Source organism: Pelodiscus sinensis, chromosome 23, assembly GCF_052426305.1.
Source record: "Pelodiscus sinensis isolate ZL-2025 chromosome 23, ASM5242630v1, whole genome shotgun sequence".
In the NCBI taxonomy this organism is placed as follows: Eukaryota; Metazoa; Chordata; order Testudines; family Trionychidae; genus Pelodiscus; species Pelodiscus sinensis.
In genome coordinates, this window is record NC_143074.1 from 20958120 (window position 1) to 20974756 (window position 16637).

The 16637-nt window shown below is 42.3% G+C and overlaps 1 protein-coding gene across 2 annotated transcripts in view; it reads right to left on the reverse strand.

The window, feature by feature from the left end:
• MORN5 (MORN repeat containing 5) overlaps positions 1–16637 on the reverse strand; it is a 20809-nt gene continuing 4172 nt past the window's right edge. Inside the window, exons 5-6 of one of the 2 annotated variants that reach the window (XM_089772999.1) lie at positions 5542–5631; positions 1–631 (exon numbers count right to left, since the gene is read on the reverse strand). In XM_089772999.1, the coding sequence (XP_089629125.1) occupies positions 5573–5631 (59 nt within the window). In that variant the 3' untranslated portion in view covers positions 1–631; positions 5542–5572. The remainder of the gene's footprint in view (positions 632–5541; positions 5632–16637) is intronic. The other variant, XM_075905413.2, reaches the window with a different exon arrangement.

The window sequence follows — 16637 nt, forward strand, 5'->3', positions numbered from 1 at the left end:
TTACTAATCAAACAGCAACCCACCCAGTTTTTCTTTTATTATTTTGTGAAAAGAGAGTTCAACAAATGTTCCTGGTAAATGGATATAATTTCCTAGTTGGCAAACCAGTCATTAAAGAATAACTATAGTGTACGTTATTACAACGATCAATCAATATCAAAGTACTGAGCAAAAGAAGGGTAAAGAAAATACACCAAGACAGCTAACTAGGGCCTGGGGAAATAATGCTAAGATGGAGCTGAATGCCTTCAGCACTGAATTTGAGGCAGTCTCTTTAGTAAATGGTTTTGCACGTTGAGGCTTAATAATATGTATATATTGATCCTACCACACGGCACACCTCTCGGGAATATTATGGTAAGTATAGTAAGCTTATTTCCATGTGAACGTTGTTGATTAAATGATGGTTCCAATTTTATTATGCTAACAAAGGCTACAAAAACTACATTCACATAATGGTAGGGGCTGAGCTAAATCCACAAAGACATTCAAATTTAAGGATGAATCAAATGATGTGTTTTCCAAAATCAGGGGAGAAGCTAAAGCTGTGTTCACTCTTTAGATTTATAGCCAGTTATTTCATCCCAGCCTTTCCGGCAGGTGCGAATGATCCATTCGTGTTCATCATCATCTGAAAGAGAGAAAAAGAAATTGACAAATGTTACAGATTCAAATCTGCTCTCTGCACAGAGGAGCCCAGATCAGACAGGTTTTCTTTGAGGAATAAACGTATTTTAAAAATATGTCTTGCTTAGCCAACAGATCCGGTGTACAATTTTGTTGGCATTCACCAAGATTAAAAGATATATGACAGACAGAAGTGAGACAGGATTTATGGTAATAGATCTGATCATTAGGCCATTTGATCAAATTAACTGTTTGGAATGCATGCAAAAAACTGTAAGGCTTCCTTCTATTCAGTATCATTTCTGATGTCTCATGGTCATTTACAGAAGCTACAAGAACCAATAATGAGGACATAGAACTTTAGTGATGTTGGTGTCAAGTTTATGAAAACTGCAATTAATGAAAAGTCCAGAGTCAAAGTCCTGGTTCATTTGAGGGGTTTTTTAACAGCTTTTCTTCCAGGATTGTTATACAAAAATGCCACATTATAACAAGAGCAACAAGCTGAGGTACCAGCTGATAGTAGTACTTCAGGCAATCTTCTGCATTTCTCACAATTATTCAATGTCTGTCATGTTACGTGACAATGTAAAAAGTGTAAACCAAAGAGGCAATTTGGAGAAAACATCTATCCAGCAAACTGTAAATAGAAATATTTTGAACAATTACAGAAAATCATAATTAGGGTCTGTCACTTGAAAGGACTAAAACAGCTTGTCCGAAAAACCTGTTTCATGGACTTTTATTTGTATTGGGAACCGACAAAAAATCTGTGTAGTAGATCAGTTAAAAATATGATATTGCTTTAAATGGCACCAGTATCTATTTTCTTATTCCAGTGAAACATACTGTAGTGGAGCTACTTTTGTCTACTCTCATCTTTACAAATTCTGATCAACCTTTACAATTTGTGCTTCTAACCAACGTGGTTCCCAATGTCAAGGGCTCTGTAGCAATGCAATCCGCAGTGCTTACCTGCAAGAACATACTGACCTTGTCAATGGTAGATTTTAAAAAAAGAAACATGTTGTTAGTGAGGAATCAGCTATTGAAGGGAGACTCTTGATTATGAGTTGGGCCTTGCCTATGTTTATATAGCAACTCTGAAATTTAAAAAGTCATAAATGCAGCAGCACTCATCTAAGCAGGAGAGACGCAAACAAAGGGTATATAGCAAAAGAGGGGCCCTTCACTAAAATTTTAGTTTTGTTCTTAAGTCCCATTGACTTCAGTGGGATCAAACCCCATCTGTTCTTGTCTTTTCCTTTGTCACCTTCCTTTTTCTTTCCCTGTTTCCCTTTCCTTTTTTCCCTGCCACCTATCTTTTTTCGTTTACGGTCAAATGACACAAATGCAAGCACTCCAGTTCTGGGGGGAGAGGGGGGGTGCAACATATGCGGAGCCCTGCAAGAAAACTGCTGTATGCAGACTTATCTAAACACATGCCCAGGGTTTGGCTGTCTCAAGTTTCAACGGTGACACTTGTCACACCATCCTCTACAAACAGCAGCCAGAGATGCTTAGGAATCAGAGGTTCCCCCCAAGGGCACGCTACTGTGTGTTACTCTTCTGCACACTCACTACTTCAGAAACACAGCCACTATCTGTGCTTGTCACCGCTCGCACCCCGGGATGATGTTTTGTAAAAGCTTTCTCGGCTATGAATGGGGTTGGGAAAAAATGGCAGTATTACCCGTGATCTCTTTCGTCAGCTTAGCCTGTAGATGTGCTTTACTTGCTACCACACGTGACAGCGATGTCATTTTGGTAAGAGACCCCAAGTGGATACTCATCTTTCTTTGTCCACCTGAGCAGGTATATGACAGATCTTTTGCTCTATTCCCTGGTATAAATGCAACATTAATAAAACACCCAATTATAGTGTCCTTTCTGTCTGTCTCAAAAGAAAGAAGCCAGGAAAAAATAAGCACGACTAAAAAAATGCCTTTTTTTAAAGGATGACTAAAAAGAAGAGGAAAAAACAGTGAGTTTAAGCTCAGACACTGAAATCCTGAGGCAGACATATTGCACTGAAAGCTGTGATAGAACAGCAACGTTGTCCTCTATAGATATGTCTGCAGTGCAATTAAACGCCTATGGCTGGCCCAGGCCAGCTGACTCGGGTTTGTAGGCTTGGACTGTCGGGCTATAAAACTTCAGGGTAACTGTTTGGCCTCACTGGAGTCCAAGCTGTGAAACCCTGCAAGGGGAAAAGGTTCCAGAGCCCAGGACTGGGAATACTCAATAAATCATGGGAAAGCTGTAATTATTATGCATGTCAAATTCTATTTCTGCAGTCCAGATGCTCCGATAGTATGGAGAGGAGGCAATGTAAGTACTTAGATGAGCTACAGTGTCTGGACTCTTCGGCTAAGTCTACACTGGCACTTTACAGCACTGTCACTTCTGACTTGGGGTGTGTGTGTGTGAAACCCCCCCCCCCCCCAAGCACACCAAGTGACAGCGCTGTAAAGCGCCAGTATGAACCAGGCTACAGCATGCTGTTACTCACTCCCCTTGTGGAGGTGGTTTGCAGAGAGCATTGAGCCCTGGTCTACACTAGGGCTTTATTTCGAAATAACGCCCCCCCTTAGGTCGAATTAATCAGTGGAGCATCCACACTACAAGCCTGTTATTTCAAACTCTGTACTCCTGCTTTCCTTGGGGAATAACACTACTTTTGAAATAGTTATTTCGAAATAGCAGTCATGTGGACGCTCCGGTGCTGCTATTTCGAAATAACTACTCCCCAGAGTAATTCAAACTAATAATACCTGGGGCTCTATGTCAAGGTAGCGCATCCATATTAACAGAGCCTGCCTCAGACTAATTTCAAGGCTTCCTTATAGTGTGGACACACTATTTCAATTTTGTTATTCCATTGATGTTAGTTATTTGGAAATAGTTTCCTAGTTCAGACATGCCCTGAGAGATCTTTCTCCCAGCACTCGTGCCATGGTCATCCTTTCAGTTTAAAGTGCTGCTGTGGCTGCAATGTAAACTTGTACGTGTAGACAAAGCCTTCGTGTCTATGTGACTATGCACCTCTTTGACGTAAGAGCTGTTACTTTGGACTTGCAATAATGGCAAGAAAATTAAATTGTCTGTTTCTGCCCAAGTGAAGTCATCAGTCAAAAACAAAACCCCACTCGCAAAACACCACCTGTCTCCATGGCTTCCTTTGATAAGGATTGGATTGCTCAGGTGAGTGGCATGAAGTGAGCAAACTGCCTTCGTGGCAACAAATCTGCATTGGTCATGTAATTTGGGTGCTCAGCTGACCAATATAGAATCATAGAATACTAGGACTGGAAGAGACCTCGAGAGGTCATCGAGTCCAGTCCCCTGCCCTCATGGCAAGACCCAGTACTGTCTAGACCATCCCTGATAGACATTTATCTAACCTGCTCTTAAATATCACCAGAGATGGAGATTCCACAACCTCCCTGGACAAATTATTCCAGTGTCTGACCACCCTGACTGTTAGGAACTTTTGAAAGGAAAAATATGAAAGGCACAAGCTGTGTTTGACTTTAGTTCATGAGTTTTCAACAGGAGGATGGTCCATCCAGATTAATGCAGCAGCCAGGAAAATGTAAGTTTCAATAGAAGACGTGCACCGGAGCTTTTTCTTCTGAGGATTTTAGACTCTCAGCCAGACCCAGCACCACACTAGCTCAGCTCTTGCAGGGATGTGAGTCTGTGCACAGTAAGTAACAGCAAATGAGCATTGATAAAGACCATGCACAGTTTTCACAAAGTCTGAATTGTAAAGAGATGTCCCAACGGAGCCAGTTATTACCACTTTGCACTTGGAATAGAAAGGAGTGCTTGCCTGGTGAAGGGACTACAGCGCACTGCCTACATTAGGGAATCCTCGGCGTAATTCAGAGGAATATAGCAATTACCCCACTGGAGCCAACCTGTAATCCATTTTACTATTGTATCACTGTGGGGTTTAGGACTCCCAGTCACAGCCTAGGACTCTCATTTAGATATTGGTTTGTGTCTAGAATCCACCTAAGCTCTTGCCCGCAATAATGTTTTGTGGCAATGTGTTCATCCAGTTAACGAGGCACAGGATAGAAAATCATTTCTTTGGATGACTTAAGCAGAGAAAAATACTTGAAGTAGCCTTTCACTTTCATTGCAGGTCTACATGCTTTGCATTATGGGGAAAGAGTAAACAGGAGCGACTGATCTGCCTCACCCGTACACCATTGTTTTATATACTTCTACCAGGTCCTCTCTGATTTATCTCCTCTCCAAACAAAACCACTGTCACCTTTCTATATTTCTGATCATATTAATCACTCATCCAGGGATACCTTCTGTGTCTTTTTTGAGCGTGGTGACCAGAAGTTAACATTTTATTCTTGGTGAGGGTGTCTCAGAGGCTAGCGTATTTTCAGTATTATTTTCCAAACTCTTTCTTATGCCTCCTAACAGGACAGTCACAGCTGAGCTGCATTAAAAAGAGAAGCTTGCTGAAAACGGCGTACGGAGAGAAGCACTAACCCCCGTCGAAAAGAAAGTGGAAATGAGCTGTCAGGGCACAGGCTGCAAACCTCCGCTCATGCCCATGGTCCCGTGGACTTCCAAGCGTTGTCTTTGATGGAACTACACCCTGGAAAAATGGGTAAAAAGCACCCACCGGAGCCACAAAAAGACACAGGGGACTCCATCTCCAAATAAAGGACCTTGACAAAATAGCTGGAGCCTCCTGGACTATTATCCAACTGGTGGGCAGCACACAAATACTCCTTAGACTAAGGTAAGGCAAAATGAAAGACCCTATTCAGGATGGCTAGAGGAACCACAAAAATATAGATCAGAATGGCTCCAAGGATTAGCTGCGTGTAAAGAGGCAGAGAAATATTAGAACATAAAGAGTTAAGCTATGGTTAAACATACTTTTGCCATGCTAAAGAAGACTGGTTGATAATTACTGTAGTTTTAGGGCTATTTGAATCAGTGCAGCTGCAACCTCTTCAGTAGTAACCCCTGAAACAAGACAAACTGGGTTTATTGTACTGAACAAGTCTTAAAGCTCCTCCCTGATTGTTAATAATTGGCAGCAATGGACTTAACAGCCTCTTGACTACCCTTTTTACACTCTACCTGACTGTGCAGCTAACAATTTAAATCACAGATGCCGATCCTTCTTTGTGGCAGCTGCTTGTTAACTACACGTCCCCCTTTTTCTGTCGCTGGCGGCTTCCATAACCCTGCAACACCAGGGTTAGGCTGGAGAATCACATTTCATCAATATTTAAAATGGAATTAAACCTTGATGTTTGATTAAAGCTACCATATAGCTTGTTGTAATTACTATTTTACAAACTGCGATTGTTTGAATATGTTAATTTGATTGTCTAAGCACATCTTCACCTTCAGAAGTAATTTTCCTTAAAAAAATTTTTTAAATACAAACTCTTTAATCAACTGTAAATTATCACCGGGGCACAATTAGGTAGTATGTGGTTCTTCATATTGCATGTGGAATTTTATTTCAGCTCATTCATCTTTAAAAGTTCATTCTTTCTCCTTTTTCCTTGGTGGCCTAAGTAAAATATACATTCATGAAATATATTCTGCTAAAACAGGTTACTTTCAGGTTCAAATTTTGAAAATAAAGGAAACTGCTTTGCAATAAAACATTATAAAATCCAAGGAGGCCAAGTTTGCATAATAAATATGTTATTTTTTCTAAAGTTAATTAAATCTAATAATTTGCACATAACATATTTGTTGAAGTCTTGAGGCAAAGGAGGTGGTGCTGGATGAGCCATTAAAATACCTAATTTGATTCTTTTAAATGATTTTTGGTCTTTTTTACATTTCCATCCAAACTGTGATACCCTATCTTGCAGTCAGCTACAAGCCAACAGCAGGCCTTCACCGCTCCGCCAAACCCTATCTGGATCTTTCTATAAGCTCCAAAGGCATAATACTTGGTGACTAGTACAAAGAGAAAACCATGCACTGTTCCCTTATACATCCTATATGTTAGACCTTGATTATCTGCATCTGTGTTAGCGCCTGATCCTGCAGCCCTTCACCACAAGAGTTGTCTCTCTGCAGTTAATGTGACTACGAGCATAAGAAAGAGCTACTTGCCTTGAGCAAAGGTTGCAAAAGGGAGCCTTGCATTGTTTGCTCCTTAGAGCAGAAACTGGGTCTTCTTCTAATCTATGTCAGTGCCAAGTATACTCTCAGTGCTCCATAAATAACAACAGCTGTTCATTCTCTCACATACCTGACTCCTCCCACCTCCCGTGGTGCAGTTTATCATGTTCTTCCATTCCGCAATTATAACCATCTGTGATAGTATCACAGCCATCACCTTTACTAGCCCACTTTTAACTTCCACTGCCCCTCCCCAGAATCTCCAGCATCCCCTTCCTTGCCTCACCTAACCTCAACAACATCCATGTTGGCAAGAAAATGGAAAATATGTATCCAATTAACCTTTACTTCCACACGCACATTCTCACCCTTCCATTTCCATGTAATTGCGTAAATCCAAAATGGCCTCAAAATGAACTTTCCATCTCCTACAAAACCTGCTTTCACATGTACTGTCTAGCTGAACACAAGTCCCTATACTGTTTGTATCAAAACTTTCTAACTGGATTCTCAATGGGATGGCTAACACACAAACAAAGTTGTTGTTCTTGGCATGCTGCTATTTGGAATTTAAACCTTCACAGGTTTCAAAGCGATAATTATATTACGCTCAGGAAACCACAATGAACAATATATCAGCAAACGGCTATGGTTGTTTCAATGATTGCAGTGATTTAGTAATGTGATGCATCTATTAATATTAACACCGCGTTAGCCATGCTAGCTACAGCAGAGAGGGCTAATCCTACTGGTTAATAATCTGCTTTATTGAATGGGGTAGATTGACAAGTAAAACTTAGAAGCCAGATTCAATGTTAAAAATGCTCGCTAGGTTACGTAGCACAGAGCTCTCAATTATAGCTGTAGCCTGCATAGTCTTTTGCCGCAAGGAAGACATAAGTATGTATTTTGCAGTCATGTCCAAAATGTGCTAGATGCTTTCACAGGGAAAACATAGTCCCTGCACTACAGAACATGCAATCTAAAAAGGCCCAGTCAATGAAGGGTGGCGGAAAGAGATGCAACCTTAGGCTATGTCTACATTACCAGGTTACTTGGCAATAAATTATTTTGAAATAATAACTCCTGAAATAACTATTTTAAAATAAGCTTATTCCTCTTCACAAGCAGGAGTTATTATTTCCAAATAATAGGCGTGGTAGTGTGGTGCTTGCCTTGTTATTTCGAAATAAAGGGAATCATTTCAAAATAACTCCCCAGTGTAGACATGCCCAAAATGAGCAGTGTGATGATAGGTACAGAGCTACTTCATTGCACAAAGTTAGGGTATTTTTTTTCTGTGTTAAATACACTGAATTCTGCCCCCCCATGCTCCCATCAACAGTTTGCCCCCTTGATCTGGCCCCACAACAGCCCCCAGCATCAATCCCAGCAATCTTATCCCCACGCTTCTTATCTGGGTTCCTTCTCACTGCCCAAATAAGCAGTTTGTTTGTAAGGGTGTGTCTAGACTACATCGCTCCGTCAGTGGAGCCATGCAGATGAGTGTACTCGGCAAAGGGAAATGAAGCAGCGATTTAAATAATCGCCGCTTCATTTACATCAAAATGGCCGCCACGCTGTGCCTTTATGCCTCGTGAAACGAAGCTTACAAGATGTGATGACAAAGAGGTCTGGGGTTGGATGATCCATGTCTAGACTACCGCGCTGTGCTGACAATCAGCTGATCGGCACAGCACGGTGGCCATTTTGACATAAATGAAGCAGCGATTATTTACATCGCCGCTTCATTTCCCTTTGCCGAGTACACTCATCTACATGGCTCCATCGACGGAGCCATGTAGTCTAGACACACTCTCAGGGTACATCTACACTGCATGCTTATTTTGAAATAAGGTATTCCAGAAGAAATACTCTGAAATATCTTATTTCAAAATAGCACGTCTACACTGCAGGGAAGCCTCAAAATTAGTCCGAGGCAGGCTCCCCAATGTAGACTTACTATCTCAATTTAGAGCCCTAGGAGGCACTGGAAAGGAATAACTTAGAATGGCGCTGGAGAGGGGCTATTTCAAAATAGCAGAAGTGGAGTGTCTACACATGCCTTATTTCGAAATAGCTGTTTCAGAATAGGCGTTATTCCTCACAGAATGAGGTTTACAGATTTTGGAGTAAGCCATCCATTATTTCAAAATATTTCAAAATAATGGAATGGCTGTGTAGACACTCACATTGTTATTTCAAAATAATGCTAGTTATCTCAAAATAACAGTAGATGCACCCTAGGAGAAATAAGTGAGCTCAATTAATGTGTTACTTGGTAAGTTTTTGCTAGTATTGCAGAAGATGCCCTTATTCCAAAGTCAATTGTAGTTATGCATTATTTGGTAAATGTCGTTTATCAGCTAGGCATTGCACAACACACACTTTGAGATAAGTTCTGCCACAAAAAACTCAGGCTGTGTCTACACTGGGCCACTTATTCCGGAAAAGCAATGACGATCTACTGTAAAATTGTCAGTGTTTGTCCGGAAAAACTATGCTGCTCCCGTTCGGGCAAAAGTCCTTTTCCGGAAAAACTGTTCCGGAAAAGGGCCAGTGTAGACAGCACAGTAGTCTTTTCCGCAAAAAAGCCCCGATCGCAAAAATGATGATCGGGGCTTTTTTCCGGAAAAGCGCGTCTACATTGGCCACGGACGCTTTTCCGGAAAAAGTGCTTCTCCGGAAAAGCATCCTGCCAATGTAGACGCGCTTTTTCCGGAAATACTTATAACGGAAAACTGTTCCGTTTGAAGCATTTCTGGAAAAGGGTGCCAGTGTAGACGTAGCCTCACAGTTTAGAAAACAGTCACAGGAAGATGAGAGAAGCTAGGAGATCCAGAGGAAGGGGTTTATAATAACAAATATTCTGTCCATCTTATTCACCTAATATTTTCCATATTTTCTGTCTGGGGGCTTCCTGGAAGTGGGGGTTTGGAAGATGGAGGATGGGACATTAGGGAATAGCGTGAGTATGGGGCAGCCCAGAAGAAGATAAATAATTGGAATAGAAGAAGGGGAAGGGGAAAAGGGACATGAGGGATAATAATAGCAGACAAGATCCAAGACACAGTTTGGAGTAAAACTGAACCGCAAGGACAAGGGAAGCAAGGGGAACAACTTAGTTGGCAGACAAATAAGATACTTTTTGCTATGGCACTTTGGCGGGATTAGAACAGAATGCTAGGAACATCAGAGAGTTCAAAAAGAGGCAGAAGGGCAGTCAAGGGAGATGACAACTTTTGTTTTAGCTGTTGGGAAAAAAGCAACAGGCTACTCACGTTCCTAAGCACTACTTTTGTGTGCAGGGATTATAGGGTTGTACCTATATGTATCTACAGACCTGAGCACAACTTTTTCTTCACGTCTGTGTCTACACTGGCACCTTTTTCCGGAAATGCTTAAAATGGAATACTATTCCGTTTTCAGTTTTTCCGGAAAAGGAGCGTCTACATTGGCAGGCTGCTTTTCCGGAAAAGCTCTTTTTCTGGAAAAGCGTCTGTGGCCAATGTAGACGCGCTTTTCTGGAAAAGAGCCCCGAGCGTCATTTTCGCGATCGGGGCTTTTTTCTGGAAAAGACTACTGGGCTGTCTACACTGGCCCTTTTCCAGAACAGTGTTCCGGAATAAGGACTTATGCCCGAGCGGGAGCAGAATAGTTTTTCTGGAATAGCGGCTGATTTTGTACAGTAGATCGTCGTTGCTTTTCCGGAAAAGCAAGCGGCCAGTGTAGACAGCTTGCAGCTTATTCCGGAAAAGCGGCTGCTTTTCTGGAATAAGTGGCCCAGTGTAGACACAGCCCACCTGTCTTTGCTTGTTTTTCAGAAAAGTAAGTCTGCCAGCCAAAAGCAGATCAATGAATTGCAAACAAACTGCATTTGTCACAAAAATATGTAAAATTTAAAATTCAGTCATTTGTCAAATGATTAAAAAAACCTGCAAACAATAGACACAATTTGTTTTGTTCAGCGCCCAGAGGTAAAGACTAAGCACTTGAAATTAATTTCTGCAAAAGCTTTTTTTTTTTCTAAACAGGTCTGGATCCCATTCCTTGAAGAATATACTGATTACCAACAATTTTTCAGAGCTTTACAAAAACATTATTTCTTTTGTTGTGTGAAACACAGAATCAGCCATCTGGCAAATGCCCCAGAGCTAAAATCTTTTACACGACATATAATTCAAAATGATTAAATATACAACAGCAAATAGCTATAGCATTGCACTTGAAATAGCATGAACTTTTACTGCCGATCACAACTGATTTCTTTAGCTTAACAAGTATCCATGGAACAATTATTTGAAGAGCTTTTAAGAGTTTCAACAAACAAGGGCTAGAGCTCATCTAAATTCAGCATATTAAAACTAATAAAAAAAAGAGAAATATATAATTTATTAAATATTCTCATCTTATAAGCAGACATTCACACTGCTAGGAAACTAAGTTCAGTCTAAGGATGAAAATACCAGTCTCTGTGGCTACGTCTACACTACGAGTTTTCTTGCCAAAATATGCAAATGAGGGGCTATTTTGCATGAGTCAAAATCTCATTTACGTATTTTCTGCCAATCCGTTTTTGCACAAAAACAAGCAGTGTGGTCAGGGGTTTTTTTGCACAAAACCCTTATGCCCCAAAAAAGGAGGTATGCCGATCTTGCAGGAAAAGGGGTTTTTCACAAAAAGAAAACGTCCACACTGCTTGTTTTTGCTCAAAAATCCCAGCAAAAAAACGAATCGGCAGAAAATATGCAAATGAGATTGTGACTCCTGCAAATGAGCCCCTCATTTGCATATTTTTTGCCAAGAAAATTGGTAGTGTAGACATAGCCTTTAGCTACGTCTAGACTGGCATGATTTTCCGCAAATGCTTTTAACGGAAAAGTTTTTCCGATAAAAGCAATTGCAGAAAAGAGCATCTAGATTGGCACGGACGCTTTTCCGCAAAAGCACTTTTTGCGGAAAAGCGTCCGTGCCAATCTAGACGCGGTTTTGCGCAAGAAAGCCCCGATCGCCATTTTCGCCATCGGGGCTTTTTTGCGCAAAACAGTTTTTAGCTGTCTACACTGGCCCTCTCGCGCAAAAACATTTCCGGAAAAGGGCTTTTGCCCGAACGGGAACGTCAAAGCATTTGCGCAAGAAGCACTGATTTCGGACAGCAGAACGTCAGTGCTTTTGTGCAAAATCAAGCGGCCAGTGTAGACAGCTGGCAAGTTTTTGCACAAAAGCAGCCGCTTTTGCGGAAAAACTTGCCAGTCTAGATGCAGCCTTTATGTATATGTTTTCTGGTAAAGGGTTTTCCTTTCCCTTATCTTTTGCAAAAACATCTGTCAAAAGAGATCCTAGGCAATGACTAGGGACTAGTCCGGAATCATAGCATTCACTCACTATCTACATCAATAGAATGGGGAACATCTGAGGAGCACAGAAGAGAAGAATGTGCAGCAAGTATAGCCTTTCTTTTCCTGCAGGAGAACATTTTTAAAATTTAACTTGCAGCCTCATAACTAGAAAGATCTAGATAGCCAAATGCTTTCCCCTGTACCAATTTTGATGTCAACGAGTCACTGGTGGCTGTGACAATGAGCATACACATGTCTGCTCACACTTGGTGTTCACTAAGAACGGTATGGACAGTAATACGCTGCATGATTGATTAACACAGGATTTTCAAATAGTTATGGTTTTATTTCTCAACTGCATTTCTTCAGACAAAGCAAAGCTCACATTCCTCACTGAGTAAGCTGTGCACACCACATCCAAGGTTGATTGTTGGCTGCTTTGTGACCCAGCAATAAAACCTTTCTTCTCCATAAACAATAGCCTGTTTTGAGACTCTTGGCCAAATTCTTCGCTTAGTTATACATCTGAATCCATAGTTAACCTACTGACTTCAATGAACCTACTCTGGAACTTCACTGAACCTTCCCCAATGCCGTATGCACCACCTCACTCCTAAAGAACGAGCATGAAGACCAGAGAGTAAAACAGTATCAATCTCAAACTAGGAGAAGCAGGGCAGGGATTGTGTCAGATAAGTTAGCATCAGGAGGACGGAAGCATATTACACCAAAACCATCTTTATTTTATTATTCGGGGGGGCAGAATCATTAGTAACATTCAGTGATTCTCCCCCCTACACCTTTTTTTTCCACCGCCTCAGCACAAAATGACTTCTATTACTGTAATTTCTCTTTGGAAACTGTGCCTGTAGTGTCTATGCTCCCAGAATGCTGTAGCTCTCCTTTAACCCCGGAATTTGCTCTCCATTTGACAGCAAATCGAAAATCTCATATTTTATGTTTGTCACTGAAAAATGCAAAACTCTAGATATTCATCTTCAGGTCTTTAGTTTGGCCAGTCAATAAACATGATGCCAGGATGAGTTCTCAAAGGCTATATTCTTGTAGTAGCAGTAAGGGGTTCTAACTCCAGAATTACCAGTTTAAAAACATAAAGAACATTTCTTCTCACAAATAGGTAATTCTACATGGTCTTTAAATGTCTTCAATTTTGTGTATTAGATGATACAGGTTGTACCTCCCTTAACTGGGACACTCTGGCCCAGCAACATCCGTGGTCCATGCTGGACCATGGATGTTCTTGGACCACAGAGTCCAGGAAGAGGGAGGTCTGGCGTTGGGGCAGAGGCACCGTAAGAGGCACTGGTGTCTCAGCCGAGAGCCCGGAGTATGTGTGTTGGGGGCAGGGTGAGGGTGTATGGCTGTCATGGTGGGGAGTTCTGGCCCCAGCAGCCACGGAGCTCTAGCCTGGCTGTGACCGTGGACCTCTGGCCCCAGCCTAGGAACTCTGACCCCGTCCCCGGCCATGGAGCTCTGGCCACATTCTGGCTCCAGTGGCCGGGGAACTCTAGCCCCAGTGGCAGCCAGGAAGCTCTGGCCCAGGCCACAGAGTTCTGTCCCCGTCCCTCCGCCCCGGCTGCAGTGCTCCGGCCCCAGCCATGGAGCCAGGTGGCTGCAGAGCTCCGGCTGTGGCGCTACGGCCCCAGCAATAGTAGGGCTGGAGCTGAGGCCGGAGCCCCAGCCCGGTGGCAGCATAGCCACAAGAGGAGAGACCTTCCCTAGTCCAGCAAATCCCTTCGTTTGGGAACAGTCAGGTCCTGAGGGTGCCGGACCAGCGAGGTCCAACCTGTATTGGAAATAAAAGAAAAGATCCCAAAAGCACACTTTGGCACTCCAGCCCCACAGGGCTGGAGCACACAAAATCTACCCGGCTGGGCCCTCCTAGGCTCTGGTGTGTGCTGGGAATAGGGGAAGTGTCTTTCTCCTTCTCAGTTGGGGCCACGTCAGTGCGGATTGGTTTGTCTGGGTTTTTTGGCTTTTCACTTGTGTGCGACCCCTGACTGATTTTCCAGTGGGTCAAAAAGGGTTCCCCGCCCTGGTTTATAGACTGAGAAATAACTGCAAATCTTTTATAACAAATTGAAATCCTCAACTATTAACGCAAGGAGAACGGAAACTATTGCTTTCGTGGCACACCCTGGACCTGCTCTCAATTACGCTAGGACCCCTTTGCACCACCTGGCAGCAAGGGGACTCAATGTAAATGAGCCTCAGGCCCTTGATATTTGTGAAACTGAAGTCCTGCTAAATGAGGCAGGAATCTCTAGGCTACTCTGTGTGTACACATTGCATTACAGAAAAGCAAACTGCAATAGATTCAAAAAGAGCCTTCTCTTTTCCTTCCTAGAAAGATATTTTGATTCACTGATTGTTTGGCTTGAGTATCAGTGCCAAAGGCACAGTGCCTCCTTTCCTTGCTAGCTCAGTCAGCAATGAAGCAAGGGGCTTCACAACAAAACAGGGATGAAAGCCTGGGGCTGGAGTATCCTCAAATCCCACTCCCAGATCTAAGGAAGATGGTGTCATTTGGCTAAACCTGTCAAGCTGTTGTAAGAGCTTCCTGAATGCTTCCTACCATCTGCTTTTGATGCTTTCAAGACTTGGACAGAAGCCTGGCGGCTTTCCTGCTTTTTCCTGACCAACCTATAAAGGAATAGTTCTGGATCTGTTCCCTGTCATCCCAACCTCTTTCCTCAGTTTCTTCTGCCTCCAGCTGTTTTTTTTTTAACTGCTGTGGCCTTGTGCCCTGAATTATTTCTCTTGGGGAAGTTAGCATTCCTCTGATGTCGAACAAGTGCTGGATCTTTCAACTGTGTTTGTGTTCTTAGCGGAAGGGTATGGCCTACATGATACATTCCTCCTTCACACCCATGTTGACAAATTTAACTTTACGCTAGGGTTGGATTCTCAAAGGAATGTTCATAGAAAAGGGATCAGCACATTCGACTGATAATCATTTTGTTAGACTGCATTCTGTGATGTGATGTTAGTGAATATTGATTGATACAATCTGTAGGCTATAGAAATAAATGTAGCTGAGGACAATGAGTTCAAAGCATACATTAAAAAACAATAAATTGAATTCCTAGGCGTTCCCGCATGTACTAATCTATGCAGGTTCCTGTGTTTTTGGAAAGCATTTTGCTTATCTTACTCATCAGTAGGCCCACTCTAGTATTTTGGATCAGTGCCATTTGTAATCATCTAAATCAGTATTTATTGAGGATTTATGAAACAGGCTAAGTACTATAGGGTATATTTTGTAGCAGATGATCTTTCCAGTTCATTTATTCTCCCCTCTTCCCTCCTCTCCTCCCCTAATGCTATATCCCAGGGTGGGGCAACCTAGGCTAGTGAGTGGACCGCATGAGTGGCCCTGCTTCATTTCGTTGAGCCGCAAGATTGTCATAGCCAAGACAGTCTCCGAAGATTTAGGGATGTTAAAATATTCTGGTAATCATGTAACCGGTTAGACGTTTACAAGCCTGGGGCGGGGGGGGGAAGGTTGTACACGGGGAGCTAACTTTTAAGCCAACTCCCCATGTGTACCAGCTCCTGCAGAGCCACCTGCCCACCCCCACGCTGCTGCCTCTGATACAGAGGCAACAGCGTGGGGGGTGGGCCTATGTGTAACTGTAAAGGTTAACCAATGAGTTAACGGATACATTGGTTAACCGTTTACACGTATACACTATCACATCTCTACCCAGGATAGTGTAGTTTTGCTAACTGTGCTTGCATACCTAGAATTTGCGGGATGTGCCAGCTGAACCGTAGCAGCGCTCTGATTGGATGCAGAGGGAGCACACAGCTCTCACAGTTACTGTTGCGTGTAATCAGCCCACACCTCACTTCATGTGCCCTTGCTTTATGTGCATGTCACTTCTGTAATACCGATAGAAAAATACTCCACAGATGAAAATCAGTGGAATGTGGCAACGCTGTGCATGGCAATAATAAACAAATATTCTCATGGGCCACAGATAGAACCCCAATGGGTCACATGCTGCCCACCACTGTTATATCCAGCTTTCTGAACGCTCTGAGGACTTGATCCTGCAAGGTTGTGAGCACTGACACAATCCAGCAAGGTACTTAAATATGTCCTTAATTTGAAGCAAATGAGCAGTCTCCCTGCAATCAAAGGGACTATTCTGATGCTTACAATTAAGCACATATTTAATGGATCAGAGCAGAGAGCTTGACAACTTGCAGGAATGAGCCCTTTGAAAAGATAGATCTGTATCTTGAAAATGTTGTCTTGATGGGTATCATAATGCAGAACAAGTCGTCCTTGGTTTAAATGGGAATCAAATGCATTTATTCATAGGTACCTGTGAAAATATCACATATAATTTTGAAACCCATGTGCAGGATGGGTTATACAACTTTCCTGGGAATTAACTAGTTGATATAAGCAATCCATGTTGTTTGAAATATTTTAGCTCAGTAGCTGCAGAACCTGAATATAGTTTTTTAAATTTCAATTATAATCATACATAATGGAACTTAAGTGAAACA